Source organism: Columba livia, chromosome 1 (genome assembly GCF_036013475.1).
Source record: "Columba livia isolate bColLiv1 breed racing homer chromosome 1, bColLiv1.pat.W.v2, whole genome shotgun sequence".
Taxonomy (NCBI): Eukaryota; Metazoa; Chordata; class Aves; order Columbiformes; family Columbidae; genus Columba; species Columba livia.
Genome location: NC_088602.1, coordinates 102,355,434 through 102,382,117, shown reverse-complemented (window position 1 = coordinate 102,382,117; position 26,684 = coordinate 102,355,434). Strand labels below are relative to the sequence as shown.

The 26,684-nt window shown below is 37.0% G+C and overlaps 1 protein-coding gene across 21 annotated transcripts in view; it reads right to left on the bottom strand.

Annotated features, from left to right (window-relative positions):
- Window positions 1-26,684, bottom strand: part of DMD (dystrophin) — a 1,272,535-nt gene that overhangs the window by 615,697 nt on the left and 630,154 nt on the right. For all 21 annotated transcript variants that reach the window (XM_065049958.1, XM_065049956.1, XM_065049960.1 and 18 more), the window contains one exon: window positions 20,130-20,302. In XM_065049958.1, the coding sequence (XP_064906030.1) occupies window positions 20,130-20,302 (173 nt within the window). The remainder of the gene's footprint in view (window positions 1-20,129; window positions 20,303-26,684) is intronic.

Below are 26,684 nucleotides of genomic sequence, written 5' to 3'. Positions count from 1 at the left end.
GAGAGAAATGGCAGTGCAGGCAGCAGACAGAAAGAAAAGGCAGTGTCTCCCTGAAAGACCATCCAATATCCCAGTCCCATTCATGGGACGTGAACTACCAGTGGCTACAAGAGATTCATTACCATTTCTAACACTGCTTTGGCAAATAACTAATAATTCCACAATATCAACATATTTTGCTTAGATTTTGCATGACTGCAGTTCTATGGTACACACTTACTTATCAGTAGAAAACAGCACTGAAACAGATTTTCACAAAGAAGATATTGAGATTCCCCCTGCATTTTCTGCAGTGCTAAAGAAAGTCTTGAAAATCTCTTCTTGCTCACCACAGTAACCAGCTAACTGCAACGGAAGCTCCTGCAATTGGTTCTCCACAGATACTTTATTCCACTTTTTTCTGTAACTAGGAAACACAAAGCTATAGTCCCACAAGGATAAAGTAGTGACAGCCAAATAGCTCTTTAAGCCACAGAAGCTTCCCATTTTGGGGAGGGAGGAGTGCTGCACAGCTCCATTTACAAGATGACAGACAGATAGATTTAAAAAACAAAAAACAAAATCAAACACGAACAAACAAACAAAACCGAACCAAAACAACCAAACCAAACCAAAACAAAAACCCTTAAGGTATTTTTTAAAAGGCTCTTGGTCTCCTGCCTGTTCCTGGGGATCAATACAGCATTCACCTATTCAAATGATCTCTCCCAAATCGCTATGGGAAAAGACAAGCTAAGTTGTTTACCTAGGGAAGAAAAGTTCTTTTTGATCAAGCTTTAGCAAGCTATATTTGTAGTTCTCTAGGCTCTGATTATTTCTGGTTTAGTCCCAGGTAAATCTAGTGACTGTCACAGGGACATTTCAGCAGCAGCAAAGAACCATACGGATCCTAATGGGGCTTCTGCAGTGAAGCATCTGTATAGAGGGAACTGAAATTATTATGAAAGTGGTACAAAACTGTAGAAGAAAGAAAGAGCTGACTGTGCACATCATGCTAAGTAAACAGATAAAAATATAGCAGTCACCCCAAGATCTGCCTTATATTTCTTAGAGAAATCTTACTTTCATTGTTTCTTTAACAATAGAAGGTCAAATAAGTAGACTGAGAGTTTAAGAAAATGGTGTTGAAAATTCAAAAGTTAAGATTATACCTACTTAAAAGAAAGCAGAGCAGGTGTTTAGCTTGCTTGAAATGAGGCAGGAAGGTGCCACTTATTTGCAGACACATACATACAAAAAAAAGCAAGGGAGATGAAAGGCAGAAGGAATCCTACTGCTTTCTGTGCTAGTCAGGAAAAGGTTCAATTGAACAAGCTGTAGAAGAATAAAACAATCTTTCCTACTTTTGGACATTACCCCCAGGGAAAAGTCTACTTACCTATGCTTTGTTTCCCTTACATGGAAAACATCTCAAGGCTCCACTTCAGGGGGTTTTACTAGATGGAATTACATCCTTGTATTACATGGTTCTGTAATTAATTTATTCCACTTACTATAAATATGTCTCAGTAGAAAACTGAATGACAGAAGGAGCTGTATATTAGTAGAACTCACACACAACACACCATTTATATTACAATATCTAGAGTATTAAAAGGAGAATCCCTAAAACCATGTTTAATCCTAATTGTTAAGATTCTTCATTGTAACAAGTGAAATCTTCTTAACATCTTCTATGTAACTTCAACTAATTTTGGTATTTTCTTTCCTAATAGTAATTTAATTCAACGACTATCTCCATACAATAGTTTAGCTGTGTATGTACAATATACATATGTACACTCATCTTCATACATATGAAGGCTTTATTCCAATTTTTCAGTCTTTGCCTGGTATATACTGATGACTTCAGTGCATAATTTACATTTCAAAACATACGTGAAGTACAAAAATGGTGACTAGGAAAAGATGTTTATATTCAAGGATTAGTACACCACTGTAGTCACGGTTTCTGGTGCTTTTTACCACTAAGTGGCAAAAGCAGTCATGCAGTAAGAGCCCAGGACTAAAATTCAGGCTTCGCATTCAAAATCTGTGTGTCACTCTGGATCAATAGTCATATATATATATATATATGTATGTATGTATGTATATATATATATATATATATATTTTTTTTTTAAACTCAAACAGTACTAATGTAAAATCCAACTGCAAAAGATTTGTGCAAATGGAATGCTATTAAGGCTGAGGTGGATGGGTCCCATCCAGAGTGGGCATATGCTGCGCAGCCTTCCATCTTTGCTAGTCACACAGAAATAGCCCATCTGCAGTAGCTCCACTACTTCTCAGGCATTTGGCTAGATCAGGCGTCATGTAACTTGGTAATGTATGAAGATTTGGGAAAGCTATAAAAATTAAACCAAATCTAGCAAAGCTTTTCAAAACCATTTGTCTAGTGACGGTCTTCATGGCTTTAATGCTTTAGGCAGAAGTCAGGCTTTGTCTTTCTCTGTTAGTCACCAGGCTTAGGCAGAAGCAGCATGAATACCACAGGTCTTTTCTTTCACTCACTAAAAAAAACAGTAAAACAAAGTTCCCACAGCAACTGCTGAGCTGGAACGGCTGAAACCTGACAAGTGCCAGGGCACCGTCGGTATCACGGCCTTACTGGCCCTGACCAGCCCCACTGGGACCCACACCCCTGGCCATGGTCCCAGGGGTCCCATTCCACCTCAGTCCTCGGCCTGAGCTACAGCACATGGACCTTGGGCCTACACTGTGGGTAGCTTGTCTCCTGGAAGGACTTTTTGTCTCTACTCCTGTTGCTGGCCTCATCTCCTGGATGAACTTCAGACCTATGCTGTAACCTTGTTTCCAGTTCTCTCACTGGCCTTATCTCCTTTGGTTCACAACTACACACCCTGGGTGGACCTTGGTCCTTGTTCATCACTTTCTGTTTCAGCTGGGACTATCCATGGACCCTGTTACCTGCACCCACCTCTGCCCACTTTGGTCAGATGCTGTGGGACTGAGCCTTAGTAAGAGTGCTGCAGGTACTGGGATCACTCTTGGCTCCTGGCTTGTTCTCTCTTGTGGAAGAGCCCTGCTTCTCTTGCTACCTGACACAGAGCTCCTGACCTACAGTGATATTATATAAGTACTGACCATTTGTAAAATGCAAAAAGTTTAATTATTATATTATGCTTTAGCATGAATATGAACCTGTTGCAATGAGGATTTTCTGTTAGTATCATAAATATGTGTACAAATATATTGTAAACCTACATCTATGAAGCTAGTTCAATCCCACAAAAGTAAGAACAGGTGTGCTATGACCATCTGCTACTGTAGCTGTAAACTCCACTGAGCATGATGTGGTCCACAGGAAAATGTGGTGTTAGTCAACCTCATTGCTGCAAGTCTTTAAACCTAAAAGGATGTCATTAACAACCTGTGGCACTAACAATTTCAGAAATAAGAAACAAGAGGCCAATAGATTGCTATTGTAAATGAGGAGGAGGTAAGAGGTAAGGGTAAGCTAAGATAAGCCACTGTGCTCCTTATCTTGGCCTTTGATTTCAGGAGACTAAAAACTATCAGTAGATCCTTATTCTCATCTACCTGTTATGGTAATGAGAAGTTGCACTTTGTCCGTATCTCTTTTAGCAAATGTAGGAATAGTCTAGGCAATCACCAGCCTTGAGGTCACATTTAGGTCACTAGATTATTAGATTCATCTGTATACATAGTCTCCTTGACAAATATTGCTGACAGCAGCAGAAAAAAATACTGTTGGGCAGTTTTAGAAATACCAAATGTCCAAAATAACTATACATGAATGACAGTGGTATATTGTTTACTCATCCTTTCAATTACTTACGACCAAAGCAGAGTGTTAGTTCTTGCTGTTCCTTCTCTATAAACAGGTAAGGAGTATGGGGTATCTTATCAGCTTGGCACTCTTTGAAAGTGTCAAGCAACCAACCTGCTGTCATTTAGCCTAACTGGTGAGGAACTTGATTGCATTCCAGGGCTGACATAGGTGATAATAGTGAAAGAACATTATAAAAAAAAAAAATAAAATAAGAAAGGATGAGGAGAATGAGTTTAGCTGCCTGGCTATCTTGTGCAAGACAGTAGTGTTGTTTTGAAGTTACAAATGAGAGACACTTTTAGGGAGGTAAAACTGTTTTTGTTTTTGTTTTTTTAACTTCTGCTTTATAATGCCCTGTTTAATAACCAGACAATTCAAAGTTAATGTAGCGAATAATCATTACATGCACTTTGATCAAAGTTGCAAGTTTATACAATATAAAATTTTTTTATAATGATAAGTCCTAGAAAGCTATCTGGTGTTCATAGATCTGGGTTTTTTTTGCTGGTTTTTTGTTTTGTTTTGTTTTATTTTTCTTATATGATCTTCTCCTACTCTATTCTTGGACAAAAACATATTCATGATTGCAGAAGCATGCACACCTCAGAAGTCAGCTGTGTGGTAACCATCACAAAAAATGTGCACCTCTTTTGTATTTAGCAGAACCTTGGAGAAAACAGAGAGGCCCAACATAGCATGCTCCCATCATCACCAGTAATGCTCGCACAAAGGGCAAGCTAAATCAAGAATTCCATTCTCGGCTTCAGTCTCACCTGTCTTCCATTCAAGCACAGGGAGAGATCAAAGGCAGTCCACTGAGGTGTCCCAAATTACTATAAATCTTGATATATCCTTTTTGCTCTGGCTTAGCATGTTATACAGTACTCAGATGATGGCAAGAATGTTCTGCATTACTGTTTCAACATTCCTAGCAGCTACTCCCAATGTTATCTATTCAACCTTTCTATGATGATATGCCAGTCTTTTCCTTGCTTTAGCTACTTCAGAGGAGGATGACTAGACTAGAAAGTTAGCAGCAGTCAGTTACTGAAATGAGTTGGTGAAGAAAAGGTATATGGTGACTGTGGTTAGTTCCTACTTGTCTTTCACCAGATGAAACACTATGTCTTTGTCAGATTCTTGTCTGCAGTGAATATCACAGACTTTATTTCAAAAACTAAGCATCTGCAACTTCTGTTGATTTCTGCTACAGCAGTAGATGACAACTTGGAAAAAGAGGCCTAATAAAAAGGGTAAATTGAGGTAGGAATTGACTTCTAGACTCAAGCTGACTGATAAGTCACTTTATATAAATATTTTCACATAAGATTGTACACTATTGTTCCACAGTCCATAAACTGAAATAAAAGCTCGTTGCAAAATGATTTCTATTTGTTTCAGAAGTCATGAGTTCTAATTCTCTTTTCCTACTGGTTTTATAGTATTCTGACTTACAGTGCCACAGAAAAGAGAAGAATCAGCATGAGAAGCACAGAAGACAAGTGGTTTTAGAGCCTGTTTATTACCTTGCCATGGTATTATAAATCACTTCCTCTTAGTCTAGAATGGACAAATACCCTCCCCTTCCCCCCCACCCCTCCAAATTATTTTTACAAGGGAAACAGAAAAAAACACCCAACCACTCAGGTATTGTTTTCAAATCTACCTGCATTTCCAGAACTGATTGGAGAACTGACACAAGAACAGCATCATTAACAGCTCAGTATGTGCTGTTGAGACTCCATACTAAGGTTATTACAGTATGTGATGACTCCAGGGCAGAAGTCTACTCAATGTACATGAATTTTTCTGGAAGTTTTACAGTTTTGAGAAGGAGATACTAAAGAATTGCATCATTTTTCTTCTTCCTCATTCTTTGTTTGAATATTAAATAAGGAGCCAAAACAGAGAAAGGCCACATACCATTCTTTGCATATCAATTACTTACTCTTACTTTATTTTTATTTCGAATGAAAAATTTGAGTAAGGAACAAGACAGTATCAGAGGCTGGAAATGGTGATATAGTAGTGCATTGTACACATCATTAGTGGATTTATGGGATGGATATTAGGAACAAATTTGCTAATAAATTTGTGTCCACCTACGTTCCCATCTTAGTTGTATCTAAATACTTTTCCTCAGAGTACCTCCACATTTTTCTTCCCTAGCTTCTTCCAATTTTATCATTTCTAAAGTCTCCCCTGTATCTGGCAAAACTTTGAAAGCTCCTTTGCAATCAAGGAATCTTGCTCGACCACTTAGCAATTCATGTTCTTGCTTGTCTTTTTAGCAAGTCACTTGGGAGATAAAATATAAGATAGGTTGTCAGGCTTCCCGAGAAGGAAGTAGAAAATTTCTCCATACCCAGTCGACACTCCCCTTTACAACTTCAACCTCTGTCTATAGGATTTTCCTCTCCTCCAGTTAGGAAATGGGAGGCTTTTTTTTTTTCCTGGTCTCTAAATAGAAAAGGTGCTTAGGCAGGAAAACCTGGGAAGAAATGACAGCAAAATTATTGAGCTCCTGAACTGGAAATTTCACATTTCACAGGATATGCTGACATGTGAAAAGTTATTGTCTGGAAGAAAATATAATCTCATCTATTTATGTATTCCCAGGAGAGATAATTCAACTTTGTAAAGTCCTGCTTCAAGATACATCAAAGGAGCTGAGTGGCCCCTTGTGACTGGAGAATTGAGGGAATTCCAGCTTGTCAGATTCCTCCAGTCTACATTCTTAGGTTATATTTAGGATCATCATGCTTCTGGGCTACTTCCCAGACAGGCATTTTGGAAATAAGCTTTTCCCTGCTACAGTATGTGGAAGATGACATCAGTTCATAGGATGCAGGGAACTGGCCAAATGGTTGTGCATTAAAATTGGAAAGAAGAAGAGATGCAGTTTAACTGCATTATTATTGTGCCAGAGGATTTAAAGATAGTAAGGAGAATTGTTGGTGTGTTTAGTGCACCACAGGGATAAAGACACTCTCATGATTATTAGAGGAATTTATTTCTAGGCTTGCAGATTCCTACAGTGTCTACTAAAGAGTATCAATTCAGAAATGCAGCAACATTTACTCCTTTCCATTACTGGCAAACTACAGTGCTTGTCATTAATCACCCTGACAATATGAAAATGCAACATTATTCTGTGAAGTATTTCTATGCCTTCTTTTTTTTCACTAATTTACCACGTTTTCAAATGGCATGAAGACAGACAAAGTACACGGTTGTGTGTAGTGTGAAAGGAAAAAAGAAAAATGCTTAAAGAAATTGTAATTATAAAGTGTTTGAGCTTGGGGTATCTACATTGGAGATTTATGTTTTCTAACTTAATTTTCTTACTCGATTATATTAGAATAACAGCTGCTAAAAAGAATAGTCATTGTAAGATGCTACACAATCTCTGAATTGTTTAGGAAAACCAGGAATATTTCATTCCACAATATAAAAACGTTAATGTAAATTCTTAATCCCACCATTTCTACACTGATATCAGAGGGAAAAAAGAAATAAGTCAAGAAGTCTAGAAAAAACTTAAAAAGTCCAAAGAAAAAGATTCTTATAACAGTAGGTGTCCATGCTACATTTTTGTTGTACGTGAAGGCCCATGAATCTGAGAGGAAAAGAGCAACTCAGTGATTCCCCCAATTCACTTTTTATCTCAGTTTCCAGCTAGTCAGAGGGCATCTTGTGTTCTGGCAGAAGGAGAAAATACACTGGAAAGACGAAAAAGCAATTTTCGCGATATTTTGTTTTGCACGCCACCGAGAGCACTTTCACTGCAAAACTGCCCCCTAGTGGGGTTCCCGTAATGGTCCTTCAGCGCTTTACGCGGTGACCCGGCAACTTTCCCCTGCTCTGCCTAGTGCTGCCTTTGAGAGTGCCCCTTCTTAGATACATTCGGCAGAAAGCAGAGCGGGAAAAAGAAGAGAAAGGAAGAAAAAAAAAAAAAGAACAAAAGTAAAGACTGCAATCTTCTCTAAAGCAGAAAATAATCCACAACACATACTATAACGTGACAATATTTTCCCTACTCCTTAAATCGAAAATAGTCGCCAAACACGTTGGTGTTTCTAACACCTTCTGTCACAGTATCTCAGCCCCTCTGTATACTCATAAAGACAGTTCTTGTGAGAAATGTTGCTCTTGTGGGTACAAGGCTGGGATGGAATTTAAGGTTCTCTTCTTGGGAAATAGGAACATTTGTATCTGATCTTAAAAAAGTGTTTGAATATCACAGCTCTTCCTGTCTTATTTATAGAATAATACACTTTTTGTAGAATGTTGTGAGTTTATTTAGGCAGACTTGTGAGGGAAACTAACTAAAAGGCTAATATAACTACATATGAAATTAACTTAAGAACTATTTAACACATAAGACAGATTTCTTTATTGCTTATGATATCTTTACGTGTCTTTATCAACCATATGACACTTGAGTAGAAATGTCTTGTGATACACAGCCAGAAAGCAATATTGAGATTTTTTCAGAGAGCAGCGGTCAGGAGTGAATCTCATGGGTCATGAGAGAGTAATGTGTCTTGAGTGGCCCTGCAATGCTGCAACTTAAAACTTGAATTGCAGAACGTAGTATCATTTAGGAAGACATAATAGTACATAACCTTACAAAACGGTAGAGCTTGGCCTTAAAATACCAAAATATTCAAAAACTGTCTTGATGACTTTTAGAAAACTGATATTGGGTAAATCTGCAAATAATTTTTTCTGGCCTCTATCCCTAAACTATTAATCTCCTGAATTAATGAGTTCAAACTTTTGCTGTTTCAGAATGCAATGACGATTCTGGAACTTGAGATTTACTGTTTTAGCCAGCATACTATTTTCAAACATTCCTTTTGAAAATCAAGGTGATGATTTTATCATAGTGAAAGCTTTAAAAGCAACTAGATTTTGGCATACAACTCTGAGATAATGGAAATAAATATGCTGGTTTAATGTAAACAACTATTGAAAGTATGAGAATTTTTTCTTCTCTGAGGACAGAAACATAAACATTTCCTTCTGCTTTGCTGAATATATGCCACAAATTGTTGATTTTAGCGCTGTTCAAAGAATGTTTAGAATATTCTTCACCTGCATTTTCCTTATATTTTGCTTTTCAGTAACTACGCTACAGGACAAAACATACAACTCTTGATAGCCTTTTTTGTTCTTTAGTGTATTTTCCCATTTTTATAGTAGAAAATTCAGGTTTGTATTATCAAATCACTCCATAGCCCACATGAATTCTTTCCCAAAAGACAATGGATTATTGTAAGATACTGACTGATGGACTCACAGGACCTGACACATTTAAATTTCTGCAAGGAGCAGGAGGAGGCAAATCTCACTGAAAATAATATCAGAACACAAGGCAGAAATTTAGTTCATGCAGTTAGGATCGCTGCAAAAGGCAGAGAGAACAGGGAAAAAAGAAAAATCTCCCCTTTTTGGCCAGGAAGTAGCACAAGCCACTCCTTTCTTAAGCTGGTATTAAACAACTGCCTAAATATATGCTTAATTTTAAGCTAATGATGCCAGCCTATACACGTGATATGTCTGGAGGTTTCATTTCAAGCTCTCTCTAGCGTGGGCCAGTAGACTAAATGCTCAGTTGCAGCTAAAGCACATTAAGCACATTCCTGGAGCATATCTTCTGAATTTGTTTAATTCAACAGGCATCCAGTTCAGCTGCTTCCAGACCCTTTCTCAGCATGAATCAAATCACAGTGGAGACAATCAGAAAATCTGCTTCAAAACTTCTTTTCTGATCTGAACTAAGGGAGCATTGTGCTAGATACACCACTCAAAGGCCTCCTTTTGCCCAAGAAGACTTTCCTAGTAGTGAGTGTTCTTAAACCCTACACCTCAAGACTGAGCTTGCAAAACCACTTATAGAGCTAAGCTTTATGGCACCCAAGTGCTACGCATATACATGTTTTAACATGAAACCTCTATACTTACAGTTCTGCAGAATAAAGTGCTGCAACTGTCAACAAAATCTAGACCATGAACTTTATAAAGATGACCAGTTTCCTGCAAATGTTGCATCCATCTTCAAAAATGGCCAAAAGGACTATCGAGGGCCTGTTAGCCACATTCCAGTTCCTGGGAAAATCATGGAGCAACACCTCCTGAAACACAATTCTGGGCACAAAAAGAATAAGGTGACTGGGAGCAGTCAGCAGGGGTTTGCTGTGGGTAGCTTGATTGCTAGAACAAAATGTTGAGGAAAGTCAACATGCTTAAGTCTAGAGCCATTCAGAAAGAACTACGTAGGCCGGAGGGGTGGGCCAACAGGAGCCCTATAAAATTCATCAAGGACAAATGCAAAATCCAGCATCTGTGAAGGAAGAACCCCTTGCGACAATACAGTTGGGGAACTAGGAAGAGGTTGGCTAGGAAGAGGTTTACTCAAGAAAGTACCTGCAGTCCTGTGGGTAGCAAGCAGAAGACAAACTAGCAGCATGCCCTGGCAGCAAAAATGACCAAGTATATCCTGGGTTGCATTAGCAGCATCACAGCCATCAGACTGAGGCATTACCCCTCTTCACTCAGCACTCATTAGGCCCCATCTGGAACACTGTGTCCAATTGTTGGCCTGCCAATACAAGACCTTAACAAACTGGAATGAGTTCAGCATGGCAACACCAAGCAAATCAGGGGTCTTGGAGCACTTGTTCTGTGAGGAGAGGCTGAGGGAACTGGGGAAAGAGATGGTTTCAGTGAACCCTACAGCAGCCTTCCAACACCTATGAGGTGGTCAAGGAGAAGACACAGCTGGGCTCGTCCCAGGGGTGCACAGTGGGAGGAAGAAAGACAAAAGGCATAAACGGAAATCAGAAGTTCAGACTAGATATAAGGAAAAAAAAATCACTGTCAGGACAGTCAAACTGTGGAACAAGATCTCAAGAGGCTGTGCAGTCTCCATGGTTGGAAGTCTTTAAGACCTGCCTGGCTAAAACCTTGAGCAAATTAATCAACCACAGTTGACCCTGCTTAGTGCAGGATTTTAGACTGGGGGAATTCCTGAGGTCCCTTCCAACCTGACTTATTCTCTCATTCTACGTTACTAATTGAGGACATTAAAATCTTCTATAAGTAAACATAGCTAGATCTTAGATAATACTTTGATCAGTAGCTCAGGACAGATGGAAAACCAAGGAGGAAAGGTGTAATCACATCAAAATATGTTCCTAAATGGGATTCTAGGTAATTTCTCATTACTAACAGCCTAAGCAAATAAAATATATATTTCATTTCTATTTTTAACCTAAGGAAATGAGACTTCAGTGATTGTGCTGTCCATCAGTCATCTCTAACAATACATTTTCTAGCTTCTTTAGCCAATTTCAACCAAATCTGACAGGGAAGAATCAGTTTCAAAGGTAATTGTGTTGTTACAGGATTTTGGAAAATTGGTTGCCAGAGAGAAGAGAGGACATCCTATTTGTTCTGCCACTCTGGAAAGACAAGCAGAGGGCCACTGTGGTCCACTTTGTTTGGCAGCTGTACTCCAGTTGGCCAGTTTTACACGCAGAGATCCAGAATACAGGTATGGTCTGCATGCTGTGGGAGGTATATGTGAATCTTTGTTATTTTTTTCAAACCTGGACACCCCACTTCTTTTTAATTTTCTTGCTGTCATACAACACTTGTGGACAGGAAGAATAAATCAGATCATCTGCTCAGAGCTGAAGCTATACAGTCTCAAAGTATTACCCTCATGTTGCCCTAATAGATAGAGAACTGCCTCAAGGTCTTAATGAAGTTATTACTAAACCCTATTTTCCTGAGTGATATCAGGCATAATGATATAGGAGAACCACAAAATAATTGTCACTCTTACTTTATTTTAGTGTAACTTTTGAAGGAAAATTTTCAACCTCATGCTATGAATTAATCCCTCGTTTACTGGAAAAGCAACTGGACACTTAAGATAATTACCAATCAGATTAAATATCTCAAAATGAAAGTCTAATCTAAAAGGAAATTATATATTCCAGGAAGCCACAAAGAATATCACATCAGAGATAACTACTTGTAGTGGATCAACGATATAATCCCCCCAAAATAACAATAAAAAGAACACAGGCATTTTGCTTACTTTTACAGAAAAATCTCTGGAATACTCTGCTTCAATTTAAGAAGGGAATTTCCTTTCTGTGTTAAATAAAACAATATTTATGGTTCTCCACATAAATAAAGACAAGGGTAAATTAATCTCAAGGGTATACATTACAAAATTTTCTGAAATAGAGACTGCTCTAGCAATGTGCCGTGTATCTAGTGCTATCAGAATGAGCCAATGTAAACAGTTTTTTTGAGGTCTATTCCCATAATCTTCTGGATCAAACCAGAAGTATTGACTGGCTCTAGCCCTAATCACCTCAAACACTGACTTGCCCTTCAAGAAAAGGAAATTTGAGAGATGACCAACTCTACTGAATTACTAAAGCTAATCGAGACAGAAGACTGAACTTTCTAAGTCTCAAAACTATGGCTACCAAAGTCTATGGCTACCACAAAATTTGCTTTCTACTCCAAACACAATGTGTGTCTTTGTCTCATTGGCACATAGGGGTGTATATACATTAATAAAACATTTAATAAAAGAAAAAAAAACATTCAAACTGCCTTGGAGGAAGAAAGACAAAATAGTATTTATTAGATTATAGATACAACATGAACACAGCTGATAAATCACAGTGATGAAAAATGTATAAAACAGAAAATTGTCATCGCTAGCTTCAGCTACAGATGTTAAAAGACTAGGCTCCCTCTACTGTCAAAAAATGCTCTCCCAGAATGTACTTAAAGGTAGGTGCACACTGCACCATGGCAAGTAGAGAGCAGAAATTCTTCAGTCAAGGGAATTCTCCAAATGAGCTTGCCTTAGTACAACCATTGCATTGGACTTAATGACTGCTCCTGCAACATCATCCTTCATTTAGTGCACAGTTCACTCACCTTAATATTCACCCAGCTAAAAAAATCTTGCACAGCACAATGTTATGATTCAATATCAACAGTGAAAGCTGGCCTTAGTTGTCAACGCTTCCAGAAAGTAATAGAAGTCATAGCAAATAAAGTTTCAGACTTGAGGATATACAACAAGTCTCTTAGGCTATGCCTACACTGATGGATGTAGCTAAGCATGAATGAGCTCTGCCAGTGTTTTGAGATGGTTGGATATAAATCAGGACTATCTGTGAAATTACACAGCTGCACTAACATAGCAGTGTCCCTAAAGCAACTATACCCTGTATTTCAGCTGGATTTCACAGCTTATGACACTGACCACAGTGTCATATTATTTTTTATATCTGACATGAAGCCCAAGACAGTTCATATCCAGACAGCTCAGAGCCTATTTACTTCTGCCCACATTTGTCTTCATACATATTCACATTCCCATAGTTCTACAGTCCACATATTCCTGACTAAGTTGTAACATTTCCCAGACATTTCAGTGAAATTCTTTCTGTTTGTACAGCAGAAAAAGACACTACAATGGTTCTTGTATGAATGTAATGCATTTTTGTCACTGAGCATTTTACAGTAAAGTTATGCTAAGTTATGCTAATTGTCAGGCTTGGGGGCTGGTGATTTAAAAACATTCAAGATTCTTTTTCAGCTGAAACACTTTCACAGCACAAACACAGGCTATTTCAGATGAGATAATCAGATCTACTTATTAAAAGAAATTGTGAATTAGTTATTTTCACCTCATTTTAGTATAGAGAACTTCAATTCCCATATCAAGAATTGTCTGTGCTAAGCTCTAAAACCAGCTGTATGACTGTGAATTAATAAACATGACTCTCTTCCAAAAAGGTACAGTGTTATTTCTCATCCTGCCTCTGATTTGCTATTTAAGCTTCAACAAATAATTTTAAATTTCACTTGTAGCTATTCCATTTAGAAGATGTTCTAATAAATATTGCCCTATGAAAAGAGCCATTTTAATGGCCATATGTAAGGCAAAATTATTTTCCAGCTTATCCTGTAAATTAAATCATTCTAGTTATAAACTAGGGAACAAAATTATTGCCATACATTTTGGGTTTCTTTTGATTATAAAAATTGACAGAAAACCTTATCTAGATTTCCCATAATAAAAGCATTTATACATTATATTATACTTATTCGTTATACATTATTTTTTATCTGTTTGCAAGCAATTAACAAAGCAGTGAAACCTACCAATATGTTAACTTGATGGTGTATTATTACTGAGGCAAATGAAATGGCAAATCTGTTGCAAAAATTAGTCTACAAGACAACTGCCATGGAGAGCTTTTCTAAACAGTAATTATGGTATGGAAATGAACAAACAACTCATGTTAGTTGGAAGAGTCAAGTATTACAAGCCATCTCCATTCTGCCCTTTTCAAAAGCTAGACAAATAATTGGAGGTGCTGTGAAAGAAAGTAAAAAAAAAAAAAAAAAAAAAAAAAAAAAGGCTACCTTGCATGTAACTAAGGCATAGTACCTAACTGGATATTAACATTAGAAAGGAAATAATTTCTTTCTCTCCTTGAGGATGAGCTAATCTGTTCTGGTTTTCACTCTCATCTTGAATCTCAAGCCAAAGCTAAGTCTAATAATAACAAAACTTACAACCTCAGTAGAATAGTAATACGTAAGCAGATACTCTTTGGCGAGGAAGCAGCCACTATTTCTGCCTTTCTCTCAAGATACTTAAGCCTTCTACACTCTTCTACACTCTTCTACACTCTAATACCACTCTTCTCCTGGTACTGAAACAAAGCCAGCAACCATTCATTACTGTCATTCACTTGTCAGAGCTAGGCAAGGAAAAAAAAAAGCTGACTGGGTTTAGTGAACGATATATATAACAACATGTTTACATATAAATTAAATTCTAGTGTTTTGTTATATTTTCTAGGCTAAGATTAATCTCCCTTAATTTTATCTAATCAAAGTGATGTGTCTAGTCTTATCTCATCTAGTTTCCCTGAAGAGTCAAAGGACCCACTACACAGTACAACAGACAGTTACCTGTGAAAGAATTGGCTGTGTGTGTTTAATTGAGAAATAATCCAGACAAGCAAAACAGATAACTAAAACTTGGACAGCTAAAGATAGGTCAGATGACTTATGTCTTCAAAGATTGCACATTAGCAGAGAATTGTTGGTGCTACAGACAGAAATTGGGAATCCAAGTGGGAAACCTGGAGAAAGAAAACATAAAAGGCCTAAACAATTCCCTAGGATGTGTAGCAAAAAGTGAAAGAGTTGCCTACAGTAATTCTATTTTTATGTTCCTTAAGACAGATCTGACAGTCAAAGCTACAAAAACATTTTCTTAAAGGTTCTAAAGGTGACTGGTTTATCTTTTATTTTCAGGTTGGATAGTTGGATGTTTTGCAAGGTTAAATAGTTGTAAAATGGACAGTCACAGGGGGATTCAGTAATAAACATAGTTTTATAGTTGAAAGTCACTGAGAAATTCATGCAAAATTGGTACAGGAAGAATGAGAAGTTGGGGCCACACAAGATGGCTTCAGGAATCTAAATGTTCCTAGAAACCTATATTCAAGCAAGTAGATTTTCTCAGTATTTTAATACCACCTGGCTTTACACTTATCAATTGCTTATAGATATTTGTCTAGGATGATATCTCATATTCTGAAAAGAGAACTATACTAAGAATGCATCACCTGGGATGAATCCAGATGTCTTAGTATTGTATCTATATGATTTTATCTAAGGGTGCAGAGCAGAGAGTCTAGATCTGATTTAGATACCATACATAGGCAAGTCCTCAACGCTTACTGGTCATTGATTCTGCAGCTATATGAGGCATACGCAGGTTACTTAAATTTGAAAAAATAATATGTCTTTCATTTCTTTTTCATAATATCTTGATCCATGAATCAGATTATTTCTCATCTTGACAGAATATATCAGTAAGGGATTACAACGCCTGTTACTAAGTGTTAGAAATATGACCACATAATAGTTATTTCTTTGCAAATGAAGAGATTCCTTATGCATAATACATGTGTTTCTTTAGGTTTTATCAAATTAATCAACAGGGGGTTTTTGAGACTTTTATAAAACCATCAATCTGTTGTGGCACCATTATTACGGATTTGGGATTTTTTCCAATATAAGTGGCATATCACTTATTTTCTCTTTTCAGAATTAGCAAGAAACACTTTGTAAAGCTATCTGGTATCAACTTTCCTACATTCTCAACCGTTTAATTTTTAGTGGATTTCAGGTTAATTAGAAAGCAATTAATGTAGTCCATAATGGATACTCTGGAAGATAATTCTTAAATAAGACACGAAAATGCCAAAAAATAGTTATTTGAAATTAACATGAGGGATCCATTAGGATTTTACCTCATGAGTAAGAGACAGTTTCAAAAATGTTCAAGGTCTACAATATCTGTAAAATGTAAGTATTTTAGTTTTAAATTAGATTCTTTTGAGTATTCTATTTATTCTGCCTTATGCTTAATTTTTCTTTTACAGTATCTGTGAGTGATTTTCAATTGCTATAGAAATATTTAAAATTAATGTATCGCTGGTCTTTTCAGGAAAATTTTGTTGCACATTATTGATTCAAAGACTTCTGGCACTGTTAGAAAGTAATACTTTTAGGGAGAATGTGTTGTTCATAGAAACAAGACAGAGGCATAAACATGCTGAGAAGTCAATATCCTGACAAGAGAAACAAGGTCCTCCATAGGTGGTAAGTTGATAAGATCTGTAGTTATATAAGACAATAATTAAAAAATATTTTTTCTATTATCTATCGAATAATATTTTTTTTTCCCAAATATTACATGTGTTTATATTGAAGACATAGGGACCTGGTATTAGTTCCACTTCCTAAATAGTTATGATTAATGTAAGAAACCAGTATCTACGTCTGCTGTGAAGAAGGTAGACTATTGTCAAATTCTGTTACAAGGACAGGAAAAACTACAGTATCTGAATGGTTATTCTTACTGGCATTATAAGATAGCTCTACCTTACAAAATTCAGATTGTATTACCTTAATGTGACTATTGGAAAAGATAACATAGAAATTTAGTACCATGAGAGCAAAGGCTGAAGTTATAAATGAAATAGCAAATTACTCCCTAGCTCACAAAAGACAAATCAAGTCACTGCTGCTGCCTTCTGGAGTTTGTTGGCACTCAGAAAACTAAAACCAAAGAAAGAAATTTCACTTGGTATAAGATGGTGTGACCTCCATGTATCTTTTGGAAATGCAACCTGTTACCATATTCTGAAATTAATTTGTGCAGAGAAGAAACTCAGTCCTATTAAAGAAGCAGACTCATAAAGCTATTTGAGTAGTGACCATCATAATGAGTTTCTGTCAAACTGGCACGCGCTCTGCTGTAAAATAAACTAAAAATATATTTTGATTTCTAATTAAAAGGAATGAACTCTAAATACAATTACAAACTATCTAGATATAAATCAGGACTTCCAGGAAATCTATTTCACATAAAACAGTTCAACATGAAAGTTTCTATTACTTTCTAGGTCTCTGCTAGTAACTACAGGGATGGGAAAAGTTGCTTTCTTCTTCCATCTATTATAGTGATAGTTGACCTTTCATTTACTCTAAATTGTAATTTCCATGTTATTACAACCATTTCATTTCCTAAAACCAATATTCAGAAATGAACATAATATAGCATATTTGTTTCTGAAACCTTTTAAACATGCAATACTCACATTCACTTATATACAACCCCTTGAAAGCAAGACAAGCGCTCCCATAATAATTCCAACACTGTCCTAAAACATCATCATCAATAGCGTATCTCACAAACACAGCTTCATTTATGTCTCAAGGGAAGACTTACACTGATACTTTCACCCCTAACAGACACAAACTGCTGGAGGCAAAATTCTCTAAGGCCATATTGTCTCCCTTCACCTCCGTAACATTCATGTGCAGTCCAGATGCACCTCACAAACCTGCAGAAGCTACAGGGATTATCTCAGAGTTCAAATGAAAACACCAGAGCCATGACACAGTAAGACTGACACCACAAACAAAAGTTTTAAAACAAAAAGAAAGCTGTGCAGTTCCAGACAGCAGTCAAGCTTATCACCTTGAGTTGCTGTCTGTCATACTAAACAAGATGACTCCCCCGGGCAAATGCCAGCTGGAGCACAATCATACTTTACGGTTCTCTAGTGCCTTTATCTGATGACTTCAAAATATTTGACCAACATTAATTCATTTCACCTCAGAATACTTTCTGCTACTGGCTAAATATCAATACAATCTAAGTAAGGGAAAACTGAGTGGCAGTGCTGGTGGTCCAAGCTTTCAGCTAACAGTAAGTCACTCTCCTTGCTGTGCACCAGTAGTAGAAGATGCATACGGGGAGATTCCCAAGGTTTCCCAGAGCTTGGTCTACTATACTAGCAAGAGCTTGGGCAAAGCCAGACTCTGGGGAAAGCATACTACCAAATATCCCCAGTTTTTATTATTTATGTGAGCAGCTTGGCTCCAGCAGCTTAGCCTTCTTAACTTAGCCTTCATTCTTTTACATGGCATCATGAGAAATAGAAGCTTTCTTACCACAACAGGGTCAGGCTTACTATTTTTCTAAAAAAAGTACTGTGCACAGAAGAATCTGAAAACCTTAGCAGATTATAAATCTGTCTCAGTTTCTTACACTTTAAATGTTGAGACAAAACTGAGATGACATGAAGATTACAGAATTATATTTTTTACTATTATTCTCTCTGATTATAATCTTTTTAAACTTCCTTTCTCTCCAGCAACCTAAAATCAAAGCTACTGACTGGCTGACAGTGGAAATAATACGTCTGTACAAATCTGCAAAGTGGCAGTTGTTGACAAATATTTCTAAACAAAGAAAACACAAAAGCTACCAAGTCTTGGATTGCAGTGCAGCTTAAGCCCACAGGAAGTTGTTTTTTTTTTTTTTCTTATAGTCACTGCTTACATGTTTAGGTTTATATCTCTTCTTACTATACAATGTAATAACTATTCAGACATGAAGTTAATTCTTTCAGAACAATTATAATCATTTTAAGAACAGTTTCTAAGATACAGAATATTTCTAAACATACATGTAGTGTAAAAAAGGATATTCTAGCAAATTTCATTATATTGTCTTTTGGAGTAGCATATGAAATTAGACATGTAATGTCAAGCTTTTGACATTGTCTGAAGATCCAATTCTGTAAAATTCCTATGAATGGACAATTTCAATTAATTGAACTAGTCATATAGATAGGGGCTTTTGTTATCAGATTAATAGTTTACATTCTCAGAAGAATTATCAAGGATTTTTCTGTGGTAATTTAATAAATGCTTGAAACCATGACTTTTTATTTAAGGTAAAAGTTATTTGTTAACTCTTAAATTACTCGTAGTGAAAAAAAAATGTTTCATAGAAATTTTAGTATCACTGCCAGTGACATCTGATCTATCATTTAATTAAAAAGAAACCGAAAACAAAATTAAAAAAAAAAAAAAAAGAGGAAGTATGAACCTAGATATTTTATTTCACGATGTCAAAAAATTTAAAAATTAGGTATCTACTACAGAGTATAAACATATTACTGGATTGCTAATCTCAGTTGTGTTACCAACCTGAGCCATGGCTGAATTAACAAAATAGGTTTGGCTATATTTTGCATCATAATACGATTCCCAGATTACAAACACTATAAATAATATAGAAGGAAAAAAATAATAAGTATTATATGATATTGTAGGACACCACAGCATTATTTATCATCATTTTAATGCCTTTCTATAATTATTTTGATTGTCCTGTTTTGCTGTATAATGTCTAATATACAGACTTATAAAAAGATTACACTGGATTTAGAGGTACTAACAGTTCTAGCTGTGCTCCTTAGATAAAGTGAGAACTGCTCCTTGAATTAGTAAATCCTCTGCAATTAAAAGGGATTTTATTCAGATGCACATTTTAAAATCATTAGTACAGGTACAAAAGAGTAAAGGCCTAATACTAATCTCAGGGCTATGCCACTTATTATGACGTAGGAATATGTATGCAATATCATGCCAGGTTTTGGTCTAACGTAAGTGATAGTTGATAAAAATATTTTCAATTTTACAAAAATGCTCATAAATTAAATTACAGTTCCCTGTAAACATTCTATGCTTAGTTACAAGAAAGTATCGTTTGTGACTTTAAAAGGTACTTCCACAAAAAGAAGACTAGGAAACAATCACCAACAGTAAGCCAAATACTAATGGATGCCATCAGAGATAATAAGTTTTACAAGTTACTTACGCCTGTCGGTCCCTGTAGATCTTGTTAACTTTTTCCCACTGGAAATCAAGCTGAGTCAGTTTTTCTTGTATACTTGCTGCTTCCTTTGGTGTAGTGTTTTGCAAAGCCAGTATCTTCTTGTTGTGAATAATGTCTATTTGACCCAGCAGCCTCCCCAGGCTATCTTTGATGCTCTGTAATATCAAGATTTCAGAAAAGAAAAACAAAACAATTTTTTTAATAAATTAAAATAAATTAATAAATTAAAAAAAACTCATAAGCAAAAGAAAGTATGTGTCAGGAAAATGCTAATTAAACAAAACAGTATAGAATAGACTATTTCAGTTGGAAGGGACCTAGAAAGATCATCTAGTCCAATTGTTGACTAATTCAGGACTGGCAAAGTGAGAGCACATTAGTAAGGGCATTGTCCAAATACTTCTTAAACACTGACAGGCTTGGGGCATCAACCACCTCTCTGGGAAGCCTGTTCCAATGTCGGACCACCCTCCCAGAAAAGAACTCTTCCTAATATCTAGTCTAAACCTCCCCTGGTGTAGCTTGGAACCATTCTAATGCATCCTTTCACAGGATATCAGGGAGAAGAGCTCAGCATCTCCCCCTCCACTTCCCCTTCGCAGGAAGCTGTAGAGAGCTACAAGGTCACCCCTCAGCCTCTTTTTTTCCAAACTAGAGAAACTCGGAGTCCTCACAAGACATTCCTTCCAGCCCTTTCTCCAGCTTTGTTGTCCACCTCTGTTGCCCACATCTGGATGCAATCAAGGACCTTAACATCCTTCTTAGATTGTGGTGCCCAGAACTGCACACAGTGTTCAAGGTGAGGCTGCACCAACAATAAATGAAGCAGGAGAATCACCTCTTTTTGGCCAGCTGGTTATGCTGTGTTTGATGCCCCCCAGGATGTGGTTTGCCCTCTTGGCTGCCAGAGCACAGGCTGCTCACTCAGACTGAGCTGCTGTCAGCCAGCACCCCCAGGTCCTCTTCTGTGGGGCTGCTCTCTAGCCACTCCTCTTCATCTTTATGTGTGTGCTTGGCACTACTCTGTCCTAGGTGCAGAATCCGGCATTTTGACTTGTAAAGTTTCATCCTGTTAAGCATAGCCCAGTGCTCCAATCTATTCCTCTGCAAGGCTTCTTGTCCCTCAAGAGAGTCAACAACAGCTTTGATAATAGCAACAGTTTTACAATAACTGGGTAACAATGACTGAATGTCCATCCTTTCTTTAAAGACTTAATAAACTATTAATATGTCTGAGAAAGGCGATGGCTGGAGGGGAAGCAAAATACTGTGGACTTGAGTCAATCATTAATTCATCTGTGCAAAGGTTACATCTGTTCTAACCCTATTCTTAAGAAAGCAGAAAAAAGTCACATTTTCCAGACTCAGGTTTAAGTATTTATCTTTAATTACTTTGCTGATTATTCTTCTCTTTTATATGTGTTTCAGCAGGTATTAAACAGTTATCAAAGTAGCAGCACAAAAAGAATAGTTTATCAGGTGTCACTGGTTTTGCCTTTTGCTGGATATTCGCAAGTCAACACTTATGATTCTCCAAGTCATCAGTTCACTATTGTTTCAGAGAAGGACAAAATACTTCACAGTATGCCTACCTAACTGCACAATGCCATGTGTTAGAAGACCAAAAAGAAGAAAAATTGAATTTAGTCTGGACTTTTAACATCTTTAAAATGTGTGAAAGCATGTAAAACTCCATATGTTCTCAGTGACCACTAATTATTCATTTATCAATACATTCAGCTTCATGACTGAATTATACAGGTTTTCTTTTTGCTTTTTAAAGCAATACATAAATATGCTCCTTATTTTTATTCTGTGAACTAGGTAGTGTTCAACCTCTCTCTTTCTACTAAATCTTGTAGAATAATTTGAATGACTGAATTTATTAGAAAACCCAATGCTGAGAAAGGTATCGTCATAAAATGTGTGGTAATTTAAGGATAAGAGCATTGAATGTAACAAAAGTAATTAGCAAGACTTCCTCCTTGTGAATCAAGACTGATGTAATGACATCCTCAACCAGAGCACTTCTTGTCACATTTCAGTCTACTATCCAAGCAGGCATAATTTGGTATTTCTGTGACTTCCTTGCTCTTTATAAAAAAGACAATACAAATATTTTTTGAATCAACCAAAAAAAGCTCAAGTTACATAAGCTTACCATTCAGCTCCAGGAGTATAAAAAAACAGGGAAACAAATGCAGGCTTTGGATGAAAAACATGCCTTTTATGCAACTAATTTATACAGCTGTCATTTCTTTACAGTCTTACTAACATACATCATATGTAGCTTCACCAGTGAGGAAATACAAGCAAAAAATGTTTCTGAAATGCACTTAATTGTTAATTCTTTACATTTTCATTTCCATTCCTTGTACGTGGTGTCTTTCAGTTTCAAAGCAGCAAGGTATGTGATACTTGTACTGTTCTGGGGAGTTTGTTTTTCCCTCTGTGGTATTTGTGTTTAGAAGGAAAATCTTCTCTCCCAGACTAGTCAAGACATCAACGTAAAGCAAAAACAATTCACAATTACACATCTCTTTTGGCCAAATAAATATATTTTTCTCAGTGAAATTAAGTCCTTTATTTTGAAAAGCTATGGCCATGGTTCCTCACAATGGTGAACTTTACACTGCCTGAATGAAATGCAGCCAGGCATGAAAGAATTCAAGTGTTTTGGATTGAGGACTTCATCAATCTGTTTTTAGTCTAAAGTGGGACTTATTTCACCAAAATCCTAAAGGTAAGACTTTCTCCTTCTCTCTAATGAAAGTTTAATAACTTTGAGATTTATGCATTCGAAACAATAGCTTGGATGACATAAATAAAGCTCACAAAAATTTGTACCAAACAAAACAAAGAATCCAATATACCACTGAGCAACTAAAAATCTCAAATAATTCTTGAGATATGCATATTCAAATGGCAGTGTAAAAATAAATGTCTCCCTACTCCATTCACTCTCATAACATTAAGCCATTTCTCAGCATTCCTGCTTTTCCCTTAATTCTGAGTACAGGCATGCACATGTCTCACTGAAACTGCCGCACAGAAAAAGGAATATTCTCCAGATAAATATCTATAGCCATATTCAGATTTAGCATTAAATCATAGAATCATTTTTGTTGGACGAAACCCTCAAGATCATCAAGTCCAACTGTTAACTCAGGTTAACCATGTTCCTAAGAACCTCATCTACAAAACTTTTGAATAACTCCAGGGATGGTGAGTCAGCCACTTCACTGGGCAGCCTGTTCCAATGCTTTACAAATCTTTTTGTGAAAAAAAAATTTTCAATATCCAATCTGAACCTTCCCTGGGGCAACTTGAAGCCATTTACTCTCATCTTATCACTTGCTGTTTGGGAGAATAGACCAACAGCCACTTCACTACAACGTCCTCTGAGATACTTGGAGAGAGCGATAAGGTCTCCCCTCAGCCTCCTTTTCTCCAGGCTAAACAGCCCCAGTTCCCTCAGCTGCTCCTCAATAAGACTTGTGGTCCAGAGCCCTCACCAGCTTCATTGCCCTTCTCTGAACTCTCTCCAGCACCCCGATGTCTTTCTTGTAGTGAGGGGCCCAAAACAGAACACAGAATTTGAGGTGCAGCCTCACCAGTGCTTAGTACAGACGATCACTTCCCTAGGGCTGCTGGCCACACTATTCCTGATACAAGCCAGGATGCTGTTGGCCTTCTTGGCCACCTGGGCACACTGCTGGCTCATGTTCAGCCAGCTGTTCACCAACACCCCCAGATCCCTTTCCTGCCAGGCAGCTTTCCAGCCCATCACTTCAGCCTTTCCAGATCCCTCTGTAGGGCCTTCCTACCGTCCAGCAGATCAACACTCCCATCCATGTACTAGTTTGAGTTAGAAGAGACCTTTAAAGGTCATCTAGTCCAACCCCCTTGCAATGATCAGGGACATCTTCAACTAGATCAGGTTGCTTAAAACCCCATCCAGCTTGATCTTGAACAATTCCAGTGATGGGGCATCCACAATTTCCGTGGGCAACCTTTCTCCAGGCATTTCTTCAAACTCCCTACATTTTTAATACCACTACCTGTAGCCCTTCTACGGTGTTTTCATCCCTTATGTCTTCTGATATACAGAAGCATCAGAATGAATACTGAGAACTTGTGGCTGATAACTTACCAGACCAACTGATCAAAGACTCTTAGTGTCGTTTAACACAAAAACATTCTTCAGTTGCTGCACACAACTCAGCAGCAACTTTGTTCCAGAGATAAGGGAAAATGCTGATTTGACAGAGTTATGAGAAGTACAAATTGCTAGTTTGTGTGTGAGAAGCTCTTTCACACAACCAGCACTTTTGAAAGGAGGCAGGGATCAAAGGATGTTGTGTTATTTTGCAGTAAGCATAAAAATAACAAGTGGAAAAAAGCCAAAGGAAAAAAAAAAAAGAAAATTGCCCCCTAACACCTTGCCACAGTCTGGTTAAACTCTGTAGCTAGAATCTGATAGTTCTATTTCACCATGCATTAAAAACAAGCAAACAAACAAACAAGACCCCCCCCCCCAAAAAAAAAAAAAAAAAAAAAAAAAAACAACACAAAAACAACAAAACAAACAAACAAACAAAAACATCACACAGATTTGCCTTGCCTTCATTTGTGAAGAGTAGGCATCAAATTTGAAGAAATACAGAAGAGATTTTGGAGGGTAAAATGTACCAGAAATAGAATTTAAAAGAGCATTAACATGAGTGGATTTTTCCTTGATCCGTTGCCACTCTTGTCATGGCAAATGAGTCTATTCTAAGAGTCCCTCAACCATTTTTTCACATGGATTCAGATAGATGTGGCAAGTCAGCACTGAACATTTATGTATTATTTCCCCATATGAGTTAAGGAACTATGCTGTAGTTATTTTGATACTACAGGATTCCAGTCTACATGCATGCTATCCTGTGGAGATATTAAAGAAAATAAAAGTTGCACTAAGCGTTGACAAGCACAATATTTCATCACACTGTTTTTCTTTTCCTTCATCTGCACTAAAAATTATCTCAGATATATAGCTAGGGTTTGGTAATACAAATGAAAAGTATTAGTTTCAGCCAGAGACAGAAACACAGCTAGACAATTCAATTTTGGGGAGATAAAAAAAACAAACTAAACCAAACCAAATCAAACAAACAAATGAAAGTATCATAGAATCATTTTGGTTGGAAGAAACTCTCAAGATCATTAAGTCCAACCATAACCTAACTCTGGCACTAAACCATGTCTCTAAGAGCCTCATTTGCATGCCTTTTAAACACCTTCAGCAATGGTGACTCAACTACTTCCCTGGGCAGCCTGTTCCAGTGCTTCACAACCCTTTCCATGAAGAAATTTTTCCAATATCCCAGCTGAACCTTTCCTGGTGCAACTTGAAGCCATTTCCTCTTGTCCTATCATTTGCTACTCAGGAGAAGAGACCAACACCCTTCATGCTACAACCTCCTTTCAGGTAGTTGTAGAAAGTGATCAGGTCTCCCCTCAGTCTGCTTTTCTCCAGGATGAACAGCCACAGTTCCCTCAGCTGCTCCTCATCAAACTTGTGCTCCAGACTCCTCACCAGCTTCATTTTCACTACAACTAGAGAAAAAAAGATAACTTTGCTTGTTCAGTGTCTTTCTGCTCCTATAATTCAAAGGACAAGCATCTAATTCATATGCCAACATATTACATATTTTTTAAAAAATCCACATCATCAACAAGATTTTATGTCTAGAAAACATGTTCTACCATTCTGTTGTAATGTTTTAAAATTTAAAATCAGTATTTTAGAACCACAGGCATAGCAGAGTATACTGGTAGAGTATACTGGTATATTATCAGTAGTATTAATACGAAGTGATAGGGAGATAGTGATAATTATCCAAATAATTTTCTCCTTCAAATGACTTGAGAAATATTTCAAAAACAACAAATCTCTGAATGCTTCTTTAAGTGACACAATGTGGTTGTCATTTTATAACCAATTAAAATGACTGCACTGCATTTAGTATTTTGTAAAATATAGGAATGAAAGTCATTATGAAAAATGTGCCATGAATGCCCTGAAATAATTGCATACACCCCCACCACCCCCAACCAAAAGAAAAAAAAAAAAAAAAACAACCCAGGTTCCTAAAGCTCAGGGGCTACAAAGAATACATGTTATTTTTTGACAAAACAGGAAAAGGAATGTCCATAAAGCCCCTTATGACTAGTAATTTGCATCCATAGGTCCTGAGAAATGTGACTTACATTTAACCCACTAAAGGAGATACTTATAAATAAAAAGAGAATGGCAGAGGTCTTGTCTCTGGGATGATTCACAATAAGGAACATGCTTCTTCCCTTGTCAGAAATCCATCACCCAAAGCAAAGGCTGGCTGGGACTGTCTCATTACTCAACAAACCTCGTTTGACTTTCCCAGCATAGTGTCTCACACTCAGTGTTCCTTACTCAGGTCTACTTAAACTGTGGTTTTATAGAACAAAGCCATGGATAATTAACATATTTGTTGTCATTAATCTGAATATATG